Raw genomic sequence first — 18379 nt, 5'->3', positions numbered from 1 at the left:
AAACATTCCACATCACTGAGGGATTCATTTAGAAAGGGATAAAAACAAGGGATAATTAACTAGATTCAGCTGCGGGATGATATTTTCTTGAGTGGATGGTCAGGAGGCCAGAACATAATTACAAATCCTTTCTAGACTGCAAATTGACTGCAAGAAGCCCAAACAGATATAATATTTGACTAAAACATAATAATTTCTTACCTTGCTTACATTTGTATATGATCACATATAGTATATATATATATATATATTTGTTATGGGTGGGAATACTTAGGAACAAATTTCCAAAACTAAAATCACAGATCTGATTTGCTGTTGTTTTTAGTCTTTTATGTCCAACAATTTTTTTTAAATACACTGAACAAAAATAGAAAAACGCAATATGCAGCAATTTCTAAGATTTTACTGAGTTACAGTTCATCTAAGGAAATCAGTAGGCCCTAATCTATGGACTTCACGAGACTGGGAATACAGATATGCTTCTGTTGTTCACAGATACCTTTAAAAAAGTTGGGGGCGTGGATCAGAAAACCTGTCATGCAGCGTGACATCTCTGAATACATACGATTTGATCAGGCTGTTGATTGTGGCCTGTGTAATGTTGTCCCACTCCTCTTCAATGGCTGTGTGAAGTTGCTGGATATTGGTGGGAACCGATCCAGAGCATCCCAAACATGCTCAATGGGTGACATGTCTGGTGAATATTCAGGCCATGGAAGAACTGGGACATTTTCAGCTACCAGGAATTGTGTACAGATCCTTCCGACATGGGGCTGTGTATTATCATGCTGAAACATGAGGTGATGGCAACGGATGAATGGGCCTCAAGATCTCGTCACGGTATCTTGGTGCACAACTTCTGGCGCCGACAGAGATAGCCGCCTCGCTTCGCGTTCCTAGGAAACTATGCAGTTTTTTGTTTTTTTACGTGTTATTTCTTACATTAGTACCCCAGGTCATCTTAGGTTTCATTACATACAGTCGAGAAGAACTACTGAATATAAGATCAGCGTCAACTCACCATCAGTACGACCAAGAATATGTTTTTCGAGACGCGGATCCTGTGTTCTGCCTTACAAACAGGACAACGGAGCGGATCCCATGCAGCGACCCAAAAAAACGACTCCGAAAAAGAGGGAAACGAGGCGGTCTTCTGGTCAGACTCCGGAGACGGGCACACCGTGCACCACTCCCTAGCATTCTTCTTGCCAATGTCCAGTCTCTTGACAACAAGGTTGATGAAATCCGAGCAAGGGTAGCATTCCAGAGGGACATCAGAGACTGTAACGTTCTTTGCTTCACGGAAACGTGGCTCACTGGAGAGACGCTATCCGAGGCGGTGCAGCCAACGGGTTTCTCCACGCATCGCGCAGACAGAAAAAAACATCTTTCTGGTAAGAAGAGGGGCGGGGGCGTATGCCTTATGGCTAACGTGACATGGTGTGATGAAAGAAACATACAGGAACTCAAATCCTTCTGTTCACCTGATTTAGAATTCCTCACAATCAAATGTAGACCGCATTATCTACCAAGAGAATTCTCTTCGATTATAATCACAGCCGTATATATCCCCCCCCCAAGCAGACACATCGATGGCTCTGAATGAACTATTTGACTCTTTGCAAACTGGAAACCATTTATCCGGAGGCTGCATTCATTGTAGCTGGGGATTTTAACAAGGCTAATCTGAAAACAAGACTCCCTAAATTTTATCAGCATATCGATTGCGCAACCAGGGGTGGAAAGACCTTGGATCATTGTTACTCTAACTTCCGCAACGCATATAAGGCCCTGCCCCGCCCCCCTTTCGGAAAAGCTGACCACGACTCCATTTTGCTGATCCCTGCCTACAGACAGAAACTAAAACAAGAGGCTCCCACACTGAGGTGTGTCCAACGCTGGTCCGACCAATCTGACTCCACACTCCAAGACTGCTTCCATCACGTGGACTGGGACATGTTTCGTATTGCGTCAGACAACAACATTGACGAATACGCTGATTCGGTGTGCGAGTTCATTAGAACGTGCGTTGAAGATGTCGTTCCCATAGCAACGATTAAAACATTCCCTAACCAGAAACCGTGGATTGATGGCAGCATTCGCGTGAAACTGAAAGCGCGAACCACTGCTTTTAATCAGGGCAAGGTGTCTGGTAACATGACCGAATACAAACAGTGCAGCTATTCCCTCCGCAAGGCTATCAAACAAGCTAAGCGTCAGTACAGAGACAAAGTAGAATCTCAATTCAACGGCTCAGACACAAGAGGCATGTGGCAGGGTCTACAGTCAATCACGGACTACAGGAAGAAATCCAGCCCAGTCACGGACCAGGATGTCCTGCTCCCAGGCAGACTAAATAACTTTTTTGCCCGCTTTGAGGACAATACAGTGCCACTGACACGGCCTGCAACGAAAACATGCGGTCTCTCCTTCACTGCAGCCGAGGTGAGTAAGACATTTAAACGTGTTAACCCTCGCAAGGCTGCAGGCCCAGGCGGCATCCCCAGCCGCGCCCTCAGAGCATGCGCAGACCAGCTGGCCGGTGTGTTTACGGACATATTCAATCAATCCCTATACCAGTCTGCTGTTCCCACATGCTTCAAGAGGGCCACCATTGTTCCTGTTCCCAAGAAAGCTAAGGTAACTGAGCTAAACGAATACCGCCCCGTAGCACTCACTTTCGTCATCATGAAGTGCTTTGAGAGACTAGTCAAGGACCATATCACCTCCACCCTACCTGACACCCTAGACCCACTCCAATTTGCTTACCGCCCAAATAGGTCCACAGACGATGCAATCTCAACCACACTGCACACTGCCCTAACCCATCTGGACAAGAGGAATACCTATGTGAGAATGGTGTTCATTGACTACAGCTCGGCATTCAACACCATAGTACCCTCCAAGCTCGTCATCAAGCTCAAGACCCTGGGTCTCGACCCCGCCCTGTGCAACTGGGTACTGGACTTCCTGACGGGCCGCCCCCAGGTGGTGAGGGTAGGCAACAACATCTCCTCCCCGCTGATCCTCAACACTGGGGCCCCACAAGGGTGCGTTCTGAGCCCTCTCCTGTACTCCCTGTTCACCCACGACTGCGTGGCCACGCACGCCTCCAACTCAATCATCAAGTTTGCGGACGACACAACAGTGGTAGGCTTGATTACCAACAACGACGAGACGGCCTACAGGGAGGAGGTGAGGGCCCTCGGAGTGTGGTGTCAGGAAAATAACCTCACACTCAACGTCAACAAAACTAAGGAGATGATTGTGGACTTCAGGAAACAGCAGAGGGAACACCCCCCTATCCACATCGATGGAACAGTAGTGGAGAGGGTAGCAAGTTTTACGTTCCTCGGCATACACATCACAGACAAACTGAATTGGTCCACTCACACAGACAGCATTGTGAAGAAGGTGCAGCAGCGCCTCTTCAACCTCAGGAGGCTGAAGAAATTCGGCTTGTCACCAAAAGCACTCACAAACTTCTACAGATGCACAATCGAGAGCATCCTGGCGGGCTGTATCACCGCCTGGTACGGCAACTGCTCCGCCCTCAACCGTAAGGCTCTCCAGAGGGTAGTGAGGTCTGCACAACGCATCACCGGGGGCAAACTACCTGCCCTCCAGGACACCTACACCACCCGATGTCACAGGAAGGCCATAAAGATCATCAAGGACATCAACCACCCGAGCCACTGCCTGTTCACCCCGCTATCATCCAGAAGGCGAGGTCAGTACAGGTGCATCAAAGCTGGGACCGAGAGACTGAAAAACAGCTTCTATCTCAAGGCCATCAGACTGTTAAACAGCCACCACTAACATTGAGTGGCTGCTGCCAACACACTGACACTGACTCAACTCCAGCCACTTTAATAATGGGAATTGATGGGAAATGATGTAAATATATCACTAGCCACTTTAAACAATGCTACCTTATATAATGTTACTTACCCTACATTATTCATCTCATATGCATACGTATATACTGTACTCTATATCATCGACTGTATCCTTATGTAATACATGTATCACTAGCCACTTTAACTATGCCACTTTGTTTACATACTCATCTCATATGTATATACTGTACTCGATACCATCTACTGTATCTTGCCTATGCTGCTCTGTACCATCACTCATTCATATATCCTTATGTACTTATTCTTTATCCCCTTACACTGTGTACAAGACAGTAGTTTTGGAATTGTTAGTTAGATTACTTGTTATTACTGCATTGTCGGAACTAGAAGCACAAGCATTTCGCTACACTCGCATTAACATCTGCTAACCATGTGTATGTGACAAATAAAATTTGATTTGATTTGATTTGAAATTGCCATCGATAAAAGGCAATTGTGTTCCTTGTCCGTAGCTTATGCCTGCCCATACCATAACCCCACCGCCACCATGGGGCATCTGTTCACAATGTTGACATCAGCAAACAAAATCTGCTTGACTCTGTTCCAGCCCTGATCCCTTAGAGGCTAGTCTAGGCTACAGAATGATTTTCAAATTGGTAGGGCCATGTTTCTCTCTTGTCCATAGAAATACTCAGATATCAGTTATATTAGCCTAAATATTAAAAATGTATATTATAGCCATATCAAGTGTAGACTATTGTTATATAATCTTGACCTGACCGAAGACACTTGCAGAATACGCAAAAAGATTATCAGGGCAAAGGATGGATAAATGATAAACCTCTGTCAACATTTACAAGTCCATCCTACTCCTGAGTTTGCTACTCTGGGGCAGAAAAGGTGAACATGCTGATGTTCCTTGCCAGAAACCTTTAGGTAGGCCTAAGACATGGTTAAAAAAACAATTAGACTAAATGGTTGCTCATTTCCTCATTTTGCCCTCATTTAGGTTATTTTCATACTTTTTTTGTAACTTGTATGCCTATATTTAGGATTTGTACAGTTAGACAAAAGGCATATCCTAATAGGCCTATTATATTTTAGCCTATGCCAATGTTCATTTGTTTTTAAGTGTAATAAAGAATATTATAAATAATCATTTGTTTTGAATATTTAGAATTTTTACAGTTCGATAGGCAAAAGGCATAGCCTAAGGATAATAGGCCTATTAATTTTTAACCTAAGTCAATGTTCATTCAGGTATTAGAAAGAATGTTATAGGCTAAATAATAATTTGTTTTATTTTATTATTTTAGACTTTTATATAAATTCACAATTTGTAAGCTATTCAAACTAAATTGAGGCCCACACCGACTCATCATTCATTTATTTTTTGTTCCTGCTTATTGAAAGTGCTGCTGTGGGAGCTTATGCCCGATTGCCCGTAGCACAATTCAAGGACATTAATAAAGGCTGACAATATTAGTTTAACTTGTAAAAGCAACATTTAGCCTACTGTAACTTTTATTGAAGTAGGCTGTAGCCTATTGTTGGCTATTTGGTTTGCAAGTAGGAAGTTTCCGACAGCACAATTTATTTTGCCTACACTTTGGTCAACTTCCTATTCGGTTAGTTTATATTGCAATTGTTTGTTCTCTCTCTCATTATTACTATACTATGTTTTTATATAGGCTATTCGCAAACAACTTTCTGAGATGGAACTCCGTTACGCCTAAAGATTCATTTGATAGTTGATAATGAAATAGTATGCAATAAATAAGGCCAACAAGTCACATTCTATTTGAATGGGGATTGGGGAGAAAAAGTGAAATTACGATATTAAAACAATAAGCCAGACAACGGAGTGTTCGTTGCAAAATGCCTATGATCACCCGACATTAGAGAGGGGGAAAAAAACATGTTAGGCCCTATCTGACATTTTGCGCTGCTTTGGTGCTCGCTGCTCTTTCTACAATTTACATTGTTCTCTTGCAATATGTTAACAGTCTAACTACAACATATGTATTGAAAATGTAGGCTCTGGAGTACCTTAAATTACATTTTAGGCAGAAACGCTAACTCAGCTCCATCCTTCATCATAACCAAACCCTTTGATAATGCCAACAACTTTATAAACTTGTTTGTTTACAAGATGAGCACATTTAGGGAATCTTATGGGTCAGAAATTGATGTTCATATGATAAGGAAGATATACAAAACATTGCAGAGAGCATATCCAACTGACAATCTCTTAGAAAAAAATTTTAGCGATTAAAAAGAACTGATGTTGGCACAAGATTGAGGGAAAGTTGGAGCATAACTAATTAAATTACAGTTAACAAAAATTGACGCTAACGTGTAGAATTTATTATACAAGAGACAACATTTACTAATTCTACAGCACAAAGGCAGAGTCATGTCTTAAGTGTAAAACTAATAATGACTCAATAATCCATGCTTTCTGGAAATGCTAAAAAGTCCAGATGTTGTAGGCAGAGCTAGAAAGTCCAGATGTTGTAAGCAGAGCTAGAAAGTACAGATGTTGTAAGCAGAGCTAGAAAGTCCAGATGTTGTCGGGAGAGCTAGAAAGTCCAGATGTTGTAGGCAGAGCTAGAAATTCCAGATGTTGTAGGCAGAGCTAGAAATTCCAGATGTTGTAGGCAGCGCTAGAAAGTCCAGATGTTGTAGGCAGCGCTAGAAAGTCCAGATGTTGTAGGCAGCGCTAGAAAGTCCAGATGTTGTAAGCAGAGCTAGAAAGTCCAGATGTTGTAAGCAGAGCTAGAAAGTCCAGATGTTGTAGGCAGCGCTAGAAAGCCCAGATGTTGTAGGCAGAGCTAGAAAGTCCAGATGTTGTAAGCAGAGATAGAAAGTCCAGATGTTGTAAGCAGAGATAGAAAGTCCAGATGTTGTAGGCAGATCTAGAAAGTTGGCTGTCAGAAGTATTACTTTTAATCTGTCTGTCTGCATATTTAAAGTATAATGACCTTCCACTGACCTTGAATAAAGCATGTGTGTGTCTATGTATACTGATGACTCAGCAGAGTACAGGTCGGCTGAAACAGTAAAATAAATAACTGACTCTTAACATAGTGCTCCAGTCAGTTTTAGGACGGGTAACTAGAAATAGGCTGGTGCTAAATATAAAAGAAAACTCAAAGCATAATATTTAGGGAAAATCACTTGCTCAACCCTAAACCTCATCTGGATCCCTTATTGAATATGTGCCTATTGAGCAAGTTGAAGAGACTAAACTTCTGGGTGTCACCCTAGATAGCCTGCTATCATGGTCAAAAAATATAGACTCAATGGTTACTAAAATAGGAAGAGGTCTGTCCATGATAAGGCATTGCTCTACTTTCTTGATATCTCAGTCAACCAGACAGGTCCTATAGGCCTTGGTTTCGTCTCACCTGGACTACTGTCCAGTTGTGTGGTCAGGTGGGGCAAAGAAGGACATAGACAAATTGCAGTTGGTCCAAAACAGAGCAGCACCTATTGCACTTAAATGTACACTGAGGGCTAATGTCAATGACATGCATGTCATTCTCTTCTGGCTCAAAGTTGAGGAGAGATTGTCTGCATCACTACTGGTCTTTGTGCGAGGTGTTGAAGGTACCAAGCTGTCTGTTCAAGCAGTTGGCACATAGCTTGGACAACTCATCTGTATCACACAAGACATGCAACCAGAGGTCTCTTCACAGTCCTCAGGTCCAGAACAGAGGCTGGGAAACACACAGTATTAAATAGAGCCATGACTAAATGGAACTCTCTGCCACCCCAGGTAACTCAAGCTAGCAATAAAAACAGATTTTAAAAAATAGATAAAAGAACATGGCAAGACAGGGATTGTGAAGAGACAGACATTTCTATGCATTTTGTATTGTATTTGCATTGCATTATGTATGTTATACGTGGTTGGGATATGACTGTGACGTGGTTGTCTCGTCTGGCTATCTTAAGATGAATGCATTAGCTGTGGGTTGCTCTGGATGGGACAAATCAAATACATAATATACATACATAGCACTACATTTACATCACAATTTAGCCATTCAGCACCTGCTGAATGGCTAAATTGTGATGTAAATGTAGTGCTATGTATGTATATTATGTATTTGATTTGTTGTGTTGTTTCCTGTTTGGACCCCAGGAAGAGTAACCGTTGCCTCGGTAGCAGCTAATTGGGGATCCTAATAAATACTAAATATGGCAAATAGGGAATGGGCCATTGGGCATGTCGCCCTGCCATGTGCTCTCTGCACTGTTTTGTGCTGCCAGACTCCGGCGGTGCAGTGAAGTTCAAATATGCTACAACATCGTTTGGACATCACGATGTCGTCACCATAGACGATGGCTGTCAAACATTGTCGATAGACGATGCAATCGTAAAATCGCCCAGCCCTACAATAAAGTATTTATCAGCAAGTTGCCCCCTGACCTTTTCTGGACGATGAGGTTGATATTCCTGAGGGCCACATACTGGACCTCTGGCTCCCCAGAGAGAAGGGTGACCAGCGGTGGGGACAGCTTCTTCAGCAGGGTGGTGTAGTAGTCCAACTCCTTGGGTAGCAGTTCCAGGAACTTCATCAGCACCTTGACAGCCGACAGCACTACCGCCGAGTTGGCGTGGGAGAGACGGGGCGTGACCCGCTCGCAGATGCTGGGAGAGAAAGAGGAGGACAGACATGTTTATTACAAAGTCATTAAAAGTTGACAACATCAAAATAGGTGAATGTATGCACAAACGGAGCAGCTGGTAAAGTTTTAGTCCGCAGGAATTATTGTGGAGATTTATCACAACACCCAGCAACTAACATTCAAAAGTTCTCACATAAAAATAAATAAAACTTGGATGTGTATTTCAAATATGTTTCTCTGACAACTAAGTCAGCATTAGGTAAAAGTAATTGCTGAACAATGTTTGGAGAGCAGAAGTCAGCATTAAGTTTAGTTATAATGAAAAAAATAGAAAATCCTAAAAGTTTTCAGAATGATAACTGAACGTACCTCTGGGCCTCGCGCTCGTCTTTGGGGTTGTAGTTGGACAGGCAGTCCAGGATGAAGATCTGGCCCCACTCTGTGCATTCGTTGAGGGCTGTCAGCAGCTTGTTGATGTTCTGTGGGTTGAGGTCCAGCAGGTTGCTGTTAGGGTGGGACTCACTAATCTCAGACAGAGCTGCCACCGCGTTGGCCACCACCTGGAGGTTCAGACACAGTGGCCAGTGATTAGGAAAACATGATGTACTCTGTCTTGTCTAGCATGGTAGAGCAAAGCCTTTCATAGGGGAAAAAGTTTGAGTCATGACTAACTCTGTTGAAACAGGTCTTGGAAAAACACCCTTACAGGCTGTTTTTAAATTATCCCAGGCCCCAGAAGGACGTGTATAAGTTTTTAAAAAGTCTGAAAATGTACATAGTCTTGGCTGTGCCTAGGGTCCTAGTGCCAGCCAAACCTACCATGGGGTTGGAGTCGGCAATGAGATCCCTGAGGGAGTCCAGAAAACCCTGGTCCTCCACCATCTGGGCGTTGATGTCGTGGAGCTTTGCCACGCACACTGCTGCTGTCTTTCTCACGTATGGGTCCTCGTCCTTCAGACACTTTCTCAGTGGCTCACACAGGTACTCTGTAATCTTGTCCACGCGGATGCAGCCCATGGTGCGCACAGCCAGGGCACGGATCAGGGGGTTAGGGTCCTCACAGTCCTGAGGGAGAGAGAGGTAAGATATCTATGGGTAGGGAAGTGCAGTATTGTAAGGGCTAGGCTGTGCAATTTGTTAAAAGCCAATGTAAGTGGAAAACCATGTATAAAAAAATAAAAGGCCTTGCCTTGACAAAGCTGTTGACAGCCATGATGGCCATGTCGGGCTGGCTCTTGGCGTAGTTCATCAGGTACAGGTAGACCAGCTTTTTCAGCTCCAGGTTGTCAGTCTGCATGCAGTTCACCACATCTGGGAAGAGGGAGCTAAAGAACAGAGGGATAGGACGTCACCAATGTTTTCTCATCACTATAACTCACAATATTTTTGACAGGGAGGCAATTATAACTCTACATATCAAGTCAGAACATTTTTCTTTAAAATATTTTGATCTCTCTTTAATAATAGAGATTATCAGAGATAACTTGCTAACTATAGACAAGTAGGCAGTCTCTTTTACATTAAAGTAAAAGTAATTGCTGAACAATGTTTGGAGAGCAGAAGTCATTAGGCAATGTCAGTGGGATGTATAGGTCAACACACAGAACTGTCAAAGTATGAAATCAGGTGTACTGTACCTGACATCCTTGCCCACAGTCATAGCCGCAATGACCTTCTTCACTGCCTCCTTCCTCTTCTCTTTCTTCTCATTGTTCAGCTCTGCCTTCAGCTCAAAGATCTCCCCTGTAACAGGATACATGCAACGTTAGTGACAGTCCAGTGTGAAAACAGAATGATGCTCTCATCCAGCAACACTGGTTGAGCTGTCAGTTCAGTTGTCAATTTTATCATGAACAGTTCAGCCTTTAGTGGTAATTTCATACATTCTGTGTTTGTGAGGAAAGGAGAGTATGAGACAATCTATTTCCCTCAAGAGTTATGTTGTACTGTTTAATATTATCCACACCAACCTAATGATAGTTGTGCACTCTTGATGAAGGGGGTGATGTGTCATTGAAGAAGACAATACCAAGAATCGTTTTAAGACTCACCTTTTTTATTTGTTGTAAAATATTTTGAGTCAGTCATTGTAGATGTTCTTCAAATCTGTTACAGGGAAATATCCAGCATTAGAGGACACAGGACAGGACACATATAACAGGCCTAAGTAATGTAGTGGTAAAAAATAAATAAAAAAAATGCTCAAACGTTGTTTGTTTTTTACTCAAACCACCTGCGGACTGGACCCCTACGCGTGTTCGACGTGACACCCCTGGCCTAGAGGCTACAACGACACATTGCTAATAATTATAGTTATATATAATCTTGGCTTCTAAATATGTTTTATACAGTTGAATGAGACATTACAACCAAAGCACAAATATTACAGCATTCAATGACAGAAAACAGCTGGATGTCACGACAGCAGCAATCAGCATCACTTTCACCGGCTAACGTTAACTACCTATCTAGTTAGGAAGGCAGTTTACTGCCTTTTATAATACAGAGAAAAAACAGGTTGGTCAATAGACTAGCTATTATAAATTCAACAAGCTTAAACTAACAACAGAGCCAAGTTGACCCCATTATCTTAACACCAGTGGAGAAGGGGAAATATCTGTCATACTAAACTATATCATTAGCTGGCTATGGATGTGAGGCCTCGGTACTTTCAGATAGGTAGTTAGCATTAACGTAAAGCCCATTGAATTGAATTAACGTAAAAAATCTAAATTATAAATGGAAAGGTACAGACTTGTTTTTAGGTAATTTCAATAAGAAAATACGTCGCTAGGGTGAGTGACGTTATTCCACAATTTGAAAGATGTTTTTCCTCCTTGATTACAGCAAAGGGATAGCTAGCCGTGGAAAGACAGCACTCCCGAAAAAAACAAAATGAGTGAAAGGCGTCGGAGACAGAAAGGCGTAACACCGGAGTTCATTTCCACCGGAAATAGCCGGACTATCTTTACAGAGGGGAAAGGAGTAGTTCAAAGAAACACGAAAACCAGCTTGTAACGTTTGAATTAAATACATGAGGGTAGTTAGGTATGCGTCTTTGTGATTAGTCTGTCCCATTTTCATCCGTGGAAATTGATGTAGCTAGCTATTTATATTTGTTGAACTTGTGCAGTATTAAGTGGTACTACTAAGCAAGCTAACTAACTTCACTCGCCATCTCTTTTAGCCAACTTGGCTAGCTATTTAGGTAATTGAGCCTTTTGCCAAACGTGTTTGAAGTCACCAGCCATGGCAGAACGTGGTGCACATTTGACAGCTGCAGCTGCAGATGACAGACCGTCAATATTCGAGGTCTTGGCACAGGACTCCCTGATGGGTGCAGTCAGACCCGCCTTGCGACACGCAGTGAAGGTTCGGCGACATTTTCTCACCCATGTCATTTTTGCTACATCTACAGACACCTGGTGTGTATTTATTACGCCGAGTCTGTTGCATAACTTTTCGTTTTGCAACAGAATCAGTTTACTCCAAACGGTAAACATTTCGCAACAAACGTGTTTCTATTGGACACATTCAGGTAGGTCCTTCCCCGTTTCGTTCTTAAACGGTTAACTGTTTCCAAAGTAATACGTAATAAATACACTCCAGGGAGAAACTATATAAACCATGTTTATTCAACAACGGTTGATTATTTGAAACGGCTGGAACAAAATCCTGCACACATGCTCATATATTTGTGCAGGAGAACGTTGGCCCATCAAGGTATCCGTCTAGACTACATAAATAGCATTATGATGTTGGATCACTTGATGTGTTAAATAGTTTGTATTCAACCTTGTATGGCCTTCTTAAAATGTGGTGTCCATATACTGACATTGCTGTGTGATTCAAGTTTGATATAATGCAAGTTCCTTCTCTCAACTTACCTCAGGTTCTGGCTGAGTCTAACCCCTCTCGCTACGGATTCCTCTGGCGGAGATTTGACGAGATTCACAGTGTTCTCGATGTATTGCTTCAGCACCATTTTCTGTCACGGACTAGCGCCTCATTCTCTGAGAACTTTTACAGCCTAAAGCGCGTGGCTGCTTCTGGTCGCGAGCGGCCAGCTCACCTGGGTCTGCGTGGGAAACACCACTGGTGCTCGCTGATCCTGCTTGCCCTCGTTCCTTACTTGAGGGCCAAGCTGGAACAGGTACTGGCCAAGCAGAGGGATGAGGACGACTTTTCCATCCGCCTGCCACAGACGCCCTTGCAGAGGATGTACAGGGCCTTCCTGGCAGCCTACCCCTATGTCAGCGTGGGCTGGGACAGCTGGGTGTTCTGCCAGCAGCTGTTGTATGTGTTTGGCCGAGCCAAGACCCACTCACCATTTCTGTGGCTGGCAGGTGTCAGGCTGGCTCACCTCACAGGACATGACATCACAAATATGAACCTCAAACCAGCCTCGCCTTCCAGGGCCATCAGCTCAAGGTAAGAATGAAATTGGGATATCCTGTCTCAAGGGACCCTGAGTTCAAAGAGTTTAACTTCTTATGGCTAACGGGATCGATATGACAACAGCCAGTGAAAGTGCAGGGTGCCAGATTCAAAACAGAAATCTCGGAAATCATAATTAAAATTCCTCAAACATAGAAGTATTTTACACCATTTTAAATATAAACTTGTTGTTAATCTCACCACAGTGTCCGATTTTCAAAGGCTTTACGACGAAAGCACACCAAACAATTGTTATGTCTGCACCTAGTCACAGAAAAACAGCCAAAGAGTAGTCACAAAAAGCAGAAATAGAGAAAATGAATCACTTACCTTTGATGATCTTCATCAGATGACACTCATAGGACTTCATGTTACACAATACATGTATGTTTTGTTCGATAAAGTTCATATTTATATCCAAAAATCTCAGTTTACATTGGCGCGTTATGTTCAGTAATGTTTTGCTTCCAAAACATCCAGTGATTTTGCAGAGAGCCACATCAATTTACAGAAATACTCATCATAAATGTTGATAAATACAAGTGTTATGCATGGAACTTTAGATAAACTTCTCCTAAATGCAACCGCTGTGTCAGATATCAAAAAAGCTTTACCAAAAAAGCACACCATGCAATAATCTGAGTATAGCGCTCAGACAACAAAACAAGCCATACAGCTATCTGCCATGTTGTGGAGTCAACAGAAGTCAGAAATAGCATTATAAATATTCACTTGCCTTTGATGATCTTCATCGGAATGCACTCCCAGGAATCCCAGTTCCACAATAAATGTTGGATTTGTTCGATAAAGTCCATTTATGTCCAAATACCTCCTTTTTGTTTGCACGTTTAGTACACAATCCAAACTCACGAGGCGCAGGAAAGTCCAGGCGAAAGTTCAGACTAAAAGTTATATTACAGTTCGTAGAAACATGTCAAACGAAGTATAGAATCAATCTTTAGGATGTTTTTACCATAAATCTTCAATAATGTTTCAACCGGAGAATTCCTTTGTCTGTAGAAATGCGATGGAACACCGCTAACTCTCACGTGAGTGCGCGTGATCAGCTCATGGCACTCTGTCAGACACCTGACTCAATCAGCTCTCATTCCCCCCCCTCCTTCATAGTAGAAGCCTCAAACAAGGTTCTAAAGACTGTTGACATCTAGTGGAAGCCTTAGGGAGTGCAATATGACCCCATAGACACTGTATATTCGATAGGCAATGACTTGAAAAACTACAAACCTCAGATTTCCCACTTCTTGGTTGGATTTTTTTCTCAGGTTTTTGCCTGCCATATGAGTTCTGTTATACTCGCATACACCATTCAAACAGTTTTAGAAACTTCAGAGTGTTTTCTATCCAAATCTAATACTAATAATATGCATATATTAGCAACTGGGCCTGAGTAGCAGGCAGTTTACTCTGGGTACCTTATTCATCCAAGCTACTCAATACTGCCCCCAGCCATAAGAAATGTAATCACTTTTAAAAGCATTTAGCCTATAAGCATACTTCCGTCTAAGTTGTTATTTCTTCCCAGTGTTGGTGAGAGGCTGCGGAGGCTGACGTCGACAGTGGTGGGGGGTGTGGCTCTGTCCCTCTCCACTAGTCTTTCCTTGGGAGTGTTTTTCCTGCAGTTCCTCGAGTGGTGGTACTCCTCAGAGAACCAGAACACCATCAAGACCCTGACCTCCCTCCCCACACCACCCCCTCCCATCCACCTCCAGAACCAAGAACCACTGACCAGACACAGCAAAGCATGTCCACTCTGCTGCAAGATCCGCACCAATGATACCGTCCTCTCCACATCTGGGTTTGTCTTCTGTTACCGCTGTATTTATGTCTACATCAAAGCCAACCAGAGGTGTCCGATGACTGGGTACCCCACTGAACTTCAGCATCTCATCAAGATTTACTCACCAGAGAGCTAGAGAGAATCTTATTTCCATTCCAATGAAGGACTTTGACAATCATGTCACAATGACAATTTATACTGTAATTGATTTGTTAGTTGACTATATCCCTTATGACCACTTGTAAATAATTTAAAGCACTAACATATCCCTAGCCGTCATAATAGTTTAAATGCCCAGTGCAGATATTTTTCTCAATATCAACTCCCTTTTTTCTATATTTACAACTTAGGTCAGCTATGCTGGCCTATGGAGTCCCTTGGGAAACCCAACTACTGAAACATCCAATGGGAATTATCAATAAATTATGTGGGCTCCCGAAAGGACTGATCTCTCTAATATATAAACAACTTTTGGAAAGCTCATTCTGAGCTAGCCATTAAAGTATAGTCCACAGATCGAATGGAATCTGAACTATGCTTTAACTGGCACAGAATATGGAAAAATATTACATTGGCATTCTGTAATCTTAACCATCAATTTATACATTTTAATTTTGTTCACACACTATTTAACACCAACTGTTCATGTGTCCCCTAAATCAGGTAGATGCATTTCTTCATATGATGTGGGAGTTAAATGCTTTTGGGGGAAAGTTACAATTTATTTTTAAGTGCATGAATTTAAATATTCAATGCTTTCCAGCTATGTTAATGATTATAGCCCCTTGAATCTCTCAATCAGAGAAGATTACTGCGGGCAGGCAGAACCAAAAATATAAGCACAATGTGTAAAGTGTTGGTCCCATGGTTCATGAGCTGAAACAAATGATCCCAGAAATGTTTCATATGCACAAAAAGCTTATTTCTCTCAAATTTGGTGCACACATTTGTTTACATCCCTGTTAGTGAGCGTTTCTCCTTTGCCAAGATAATCCAACTACCTGATCGGTGTGGTATATCAAGTTGATAAAACAGCATAAAATTTACACAGGTGTATCTTGTGTAGGGGACATTAAAAGGCCGCTCTAAAATTTACAGTTTTGCAACCCAAAACAATGCCACAGATGTCTGAAGTTTTGAGGGAACGTGCAATTGGCGTGCTGACTGCAGAAATGTCCACCAGCGCTGTTGCCAGAGAATTGAAAGTTCATTTTTCTACCATAAACTGCCTCCAACATCATTTTGGAGAGTTTGGCAGTGCATCCAATAGGCTTGGGCTATACAGGGGTATTTGGAAATAGCCACGGGATGGTTTTTCAGTATTGCCAATAACGTTGACACTATTTTAAGTTGTTCAATAAATGTTAATATTTGTAACTACTTTAAGTAAATACGTGCAGTCAACTTGTAAAATAATGTGACAGGTGAAATTAACACGATCTGCTTTATTTCCTAATTGTTTTGCTTCGAGTGATCACGGACATGCAACAATAGTTTTCCAACACAGAAAATAAATTAGTGCAACACATTTGGCAGAAAATATATAAATTTTCATTAGATGACAACAGAAGTACAAAGCTATTTGGCTGGCAGCCACAAGTAAATTAGCTTACAATGAAAAAGCAAGGTCTTTTTTGAAAAGATGATGCATGGCCATCATATTTCAAATGTTTAATCATAGAAAGAATGTAGCCAGCTACATTTCCTAATGTTTTGCTTAAAGTTAATCTTGCATTTTACCTGAGAAAAGTAGGCTAGCTACACCGAGAAAAGTAGCTACATATTGTCAGAGTACCGTCTGTTGATTGAATGCCCGTTCCTGAATTCTCACCCGAGTGGAGAAGTGCAACTGAAGCACAAAATGAGTCTGATGCAGAAATTACAATAAGAAGCATTTTAGATCTGCGTTTACAAAACGAAGTAAGAGACTTCGTATGCATTTTATATTTTTTCTGCGTTAACGTGACCCCTAAGTTTAACTTGCTAGTTATCTAAGTAAATTACTCTAAGGTGACGGGGCATCATAGTGTGTAAACTTTGTTGTGCTTTAGAAGTCAAATTCCTTTGGATGAGTTATCGGTACATCTGCCACTGCTATCTTTTGATTTCCTTGGGTTTTCGTCCCTTCTGCGCCTCCCCAATCTTCTTCGAGCATAGCAGGCAGGCCCGTTGCCCTAGCGAATCCAGACTCGACACAGGTTGTAGGCATGCTGCTTCAGAGCCAGTACCTTTCTTCCTTCAGACAACTATGCCTCAAAACTGTTATTTTTCACAATGTCTCGTTCACATTCGCTTGTAAATGTCCAAACTCACCAAAAATTAAATTCTGTAGCTCCTAATGATATGTATAACTTTGAGCTGGATTGCCTGACTTTGCAATTAGTTAATTTTCATTTGCACTTTTTAGCATATTTAGCTAGCAGCATACACATTTTACAAGATAAACATCTAACCACTTGTCCATTGTTGAAGCAAGACCTACTGGCAGCTTTGTCAAAATAAAAACACCCAGTTAGTCACCTCCCCATTGCTACTACAAAGACTTTGTGATAAACTACAAGAAATAGTGGGTTGGAGCGTTGTCCTTCCTGTAGTAAGATTAAAGTAACTTGATTAGCTAGGTAATCTCCATGTGTGCTTGGGGTGTTCTATTGGCTATCATTTGAGACAATTCATCACTTGACAAATTAGTACAATGATTAAACAGCTGTAAATGTTGTTTAATTTAACAAGCCAGGAGTGGACAATCACAATCCCTATTGTAACATAATTTTAAGGAGAATGTAGCCCATCACACAGATTATCCATTATATTGACCAGATACTCAAGTGGCCTCTATGAAAATAAATGTCTTCAAAAATGGAAGGCAGTCGGGAGGAGTCAAGATCAGGTGGGACCATTCTAGCCAATGAGAGAGCAGATACGTGTGAACAACTGTATAAAGTGTCATGTCATGTGCCCTACTTATATCAGTACACTCGTAACAACTTAAACATTAAGAAATGTCTATTCCAGCAAATAAGCCATACATTTTTTTGTTAAGTAAATTCGACACTCATTGACCTCCATACAAAAACTCCTTGCATGGTGAGCGGGGAAAAACACTACCAGCTGGAGAAGGCAGATTTTGGGCCTAATTGTCCCTCTCGCTTCGCCACTTCCTCTGCCCATTGGCTGTTTTTATACACTACTGGTCAAACGTTTTATAACATCTACTCATTCAAGGGTTTTTCTTTATTTGTACTATTTTCTCCATTGTAGAATAATACTGAAGACATAACCTATGAAATAACACATATGTAATCATGTAGTAACCAAAAAAGTGGTTAAATCAAAATGTATTTTAAATTTCAGATTCTTCAAATAGCCACCCTTTGCCTTGATGACAGCTTTGCACTCTTGGCATTCTCTCAACCAGCTCCACTTGGAATGCATTTCCAACAGTCTTGAAGGAGTACCCACATATGCTGAGCATTTATTGGCTGCTTTTCCTTCACCCTGCGGTCCGACTCATCCCAAATCATCTCAATTTGGTTGAGGTCCATCACTGCAGCACTCTATCACTCACCTTCTTGGTCAAATAGCCCTTACACAGCCTTGAGGTGTGTTTTGGGTCATTGTCCTGTTGAAAAACAAATGATAGTCC

The 18379-nt window shown here is 41.9% G+C and overlaps 2 protein-coding genes across 6 annotated transcripts in view; one reads left to right on the top strand and one right to left on the bottom strand.

Annotated features, from left to right (window-relative positions):
* The window catches only part of LOC139418201 (adaptor related protein complex 2 subunit beta 1), an 84995-nt gene extending 72197 nt beyond the window's left edge, over positions 1-12798 (bottom strand). Inside the window, exons 1-7 of one of the 4 annotated variants that reach the window (XM_071167471.1) lie at positions 12386-12798; positions 10550-10604; positions 10136-10241; positions 9688-9823; positions 9318-9563; positions 8868-9058; positions 8299-8520 (exon numbers count right to left, since the gene is read on the bottom strand). In XM_071167471.1, the coding sequence (XP_071023572.1) occupies positions 8299-8520; positions 8868-9058; positions 9318-9563; positions 9688-9823; positions 10136-10241; positions 10550-10586 (938 nt within the window). In that variant the 5' untranslated portion in view covers positions 10587-10604; positions 12386-12798. Of the gene's footprint in view, positions 1-8298; positions 8521-8867; positions 9059-9317; positions 9564-9687; positions 9824-10135; positions 10242-10549; positions 10605-10731; positions 10900-11253; positions 11402-12385 lie in introns of those variants that run through there. The other 3 variants (XM_071167470.1, XM_071167473.1, XM_071167472.1) reach the window with 3 other exon arrangements.
* LOC139418204 (peroxisomal biogenesis factor 12) lies at positions 11445-17273 on the top strand. Of its 2 annotated transcripts, XM_071167476.1 has the most exons (4): positions 11454-11546; positions 11686-11870; positions 12391-12929; positions 14479-17250. In XM_071167476.1, the coding sequence occupies exons 2-4, from the start codon at positions 11748-11750 to the stop codon at positions 14867-14869; spliced, it is 1053 nt and encodes a 350-aa protein (XP_071023577.1). In that variant the 5' UTR covers positions 11454-11546; positions 11686-11747; the 3' UTR covers positions 14870-17250. The 2 variants fall into 2 exon arrangements, with proteins under 2 accessions (XP_071023576.1, XP_071023577.1); XM_071167475.1 differs by having other exon boundaries at positions 11445-11870; positions 14479-17273.
* The last annotated feature ends 1106 nt before the right edge of the window (positions 17274-18379 follow it).

The sequence above is a fragment of the Oncorhynchus clarkii genome, chromosome 10 (genome assembly GCF_045791955.1).
Source record: "Oncorhynchus clarkii lewisi isolate Uvic-CL-2024 chromosome 10, UVic_Ocla_1.0, whole genome shotgun sequence".
Classification (NCBI taxonomy): Eukaryota; Metazoa; Chordata; class Actinopteri; order Salmoniformes; family Salmonidae; genus Oncorhynchus; species Oncorhynchus clarkii.
Note: the sequence above shows the minus strand (reverse complement) of the source record. Positions and strands in the feature narration are given on the sequence as shown.

Excerpts from the sequence above, each read along its gene's own strand:
- LOC139418204 (XM_071167475.1), top strand. The coding sequence starts at position 11,748 with ATGGCAGAACGTGGTGCACATTTGACAGCTGCAGCTGCAGATGACAGA. Across the intron at positions 11,871-12,390 it reads CCTTGCGACACGCAGTGAAG|GTTCTGGCTGAGTCTAACCC; the intron begins GTTCGGCGACAT and ends AACTTACCTCAG. Across the intron at positions 12,930-14,478 it reads TCCAGGGCCATCAGCTCAAG|TGTTGGTGAGAGGCTGCGGA; the intron begins GTAAGAATGAAA and ends ATTTCTTCCCAG.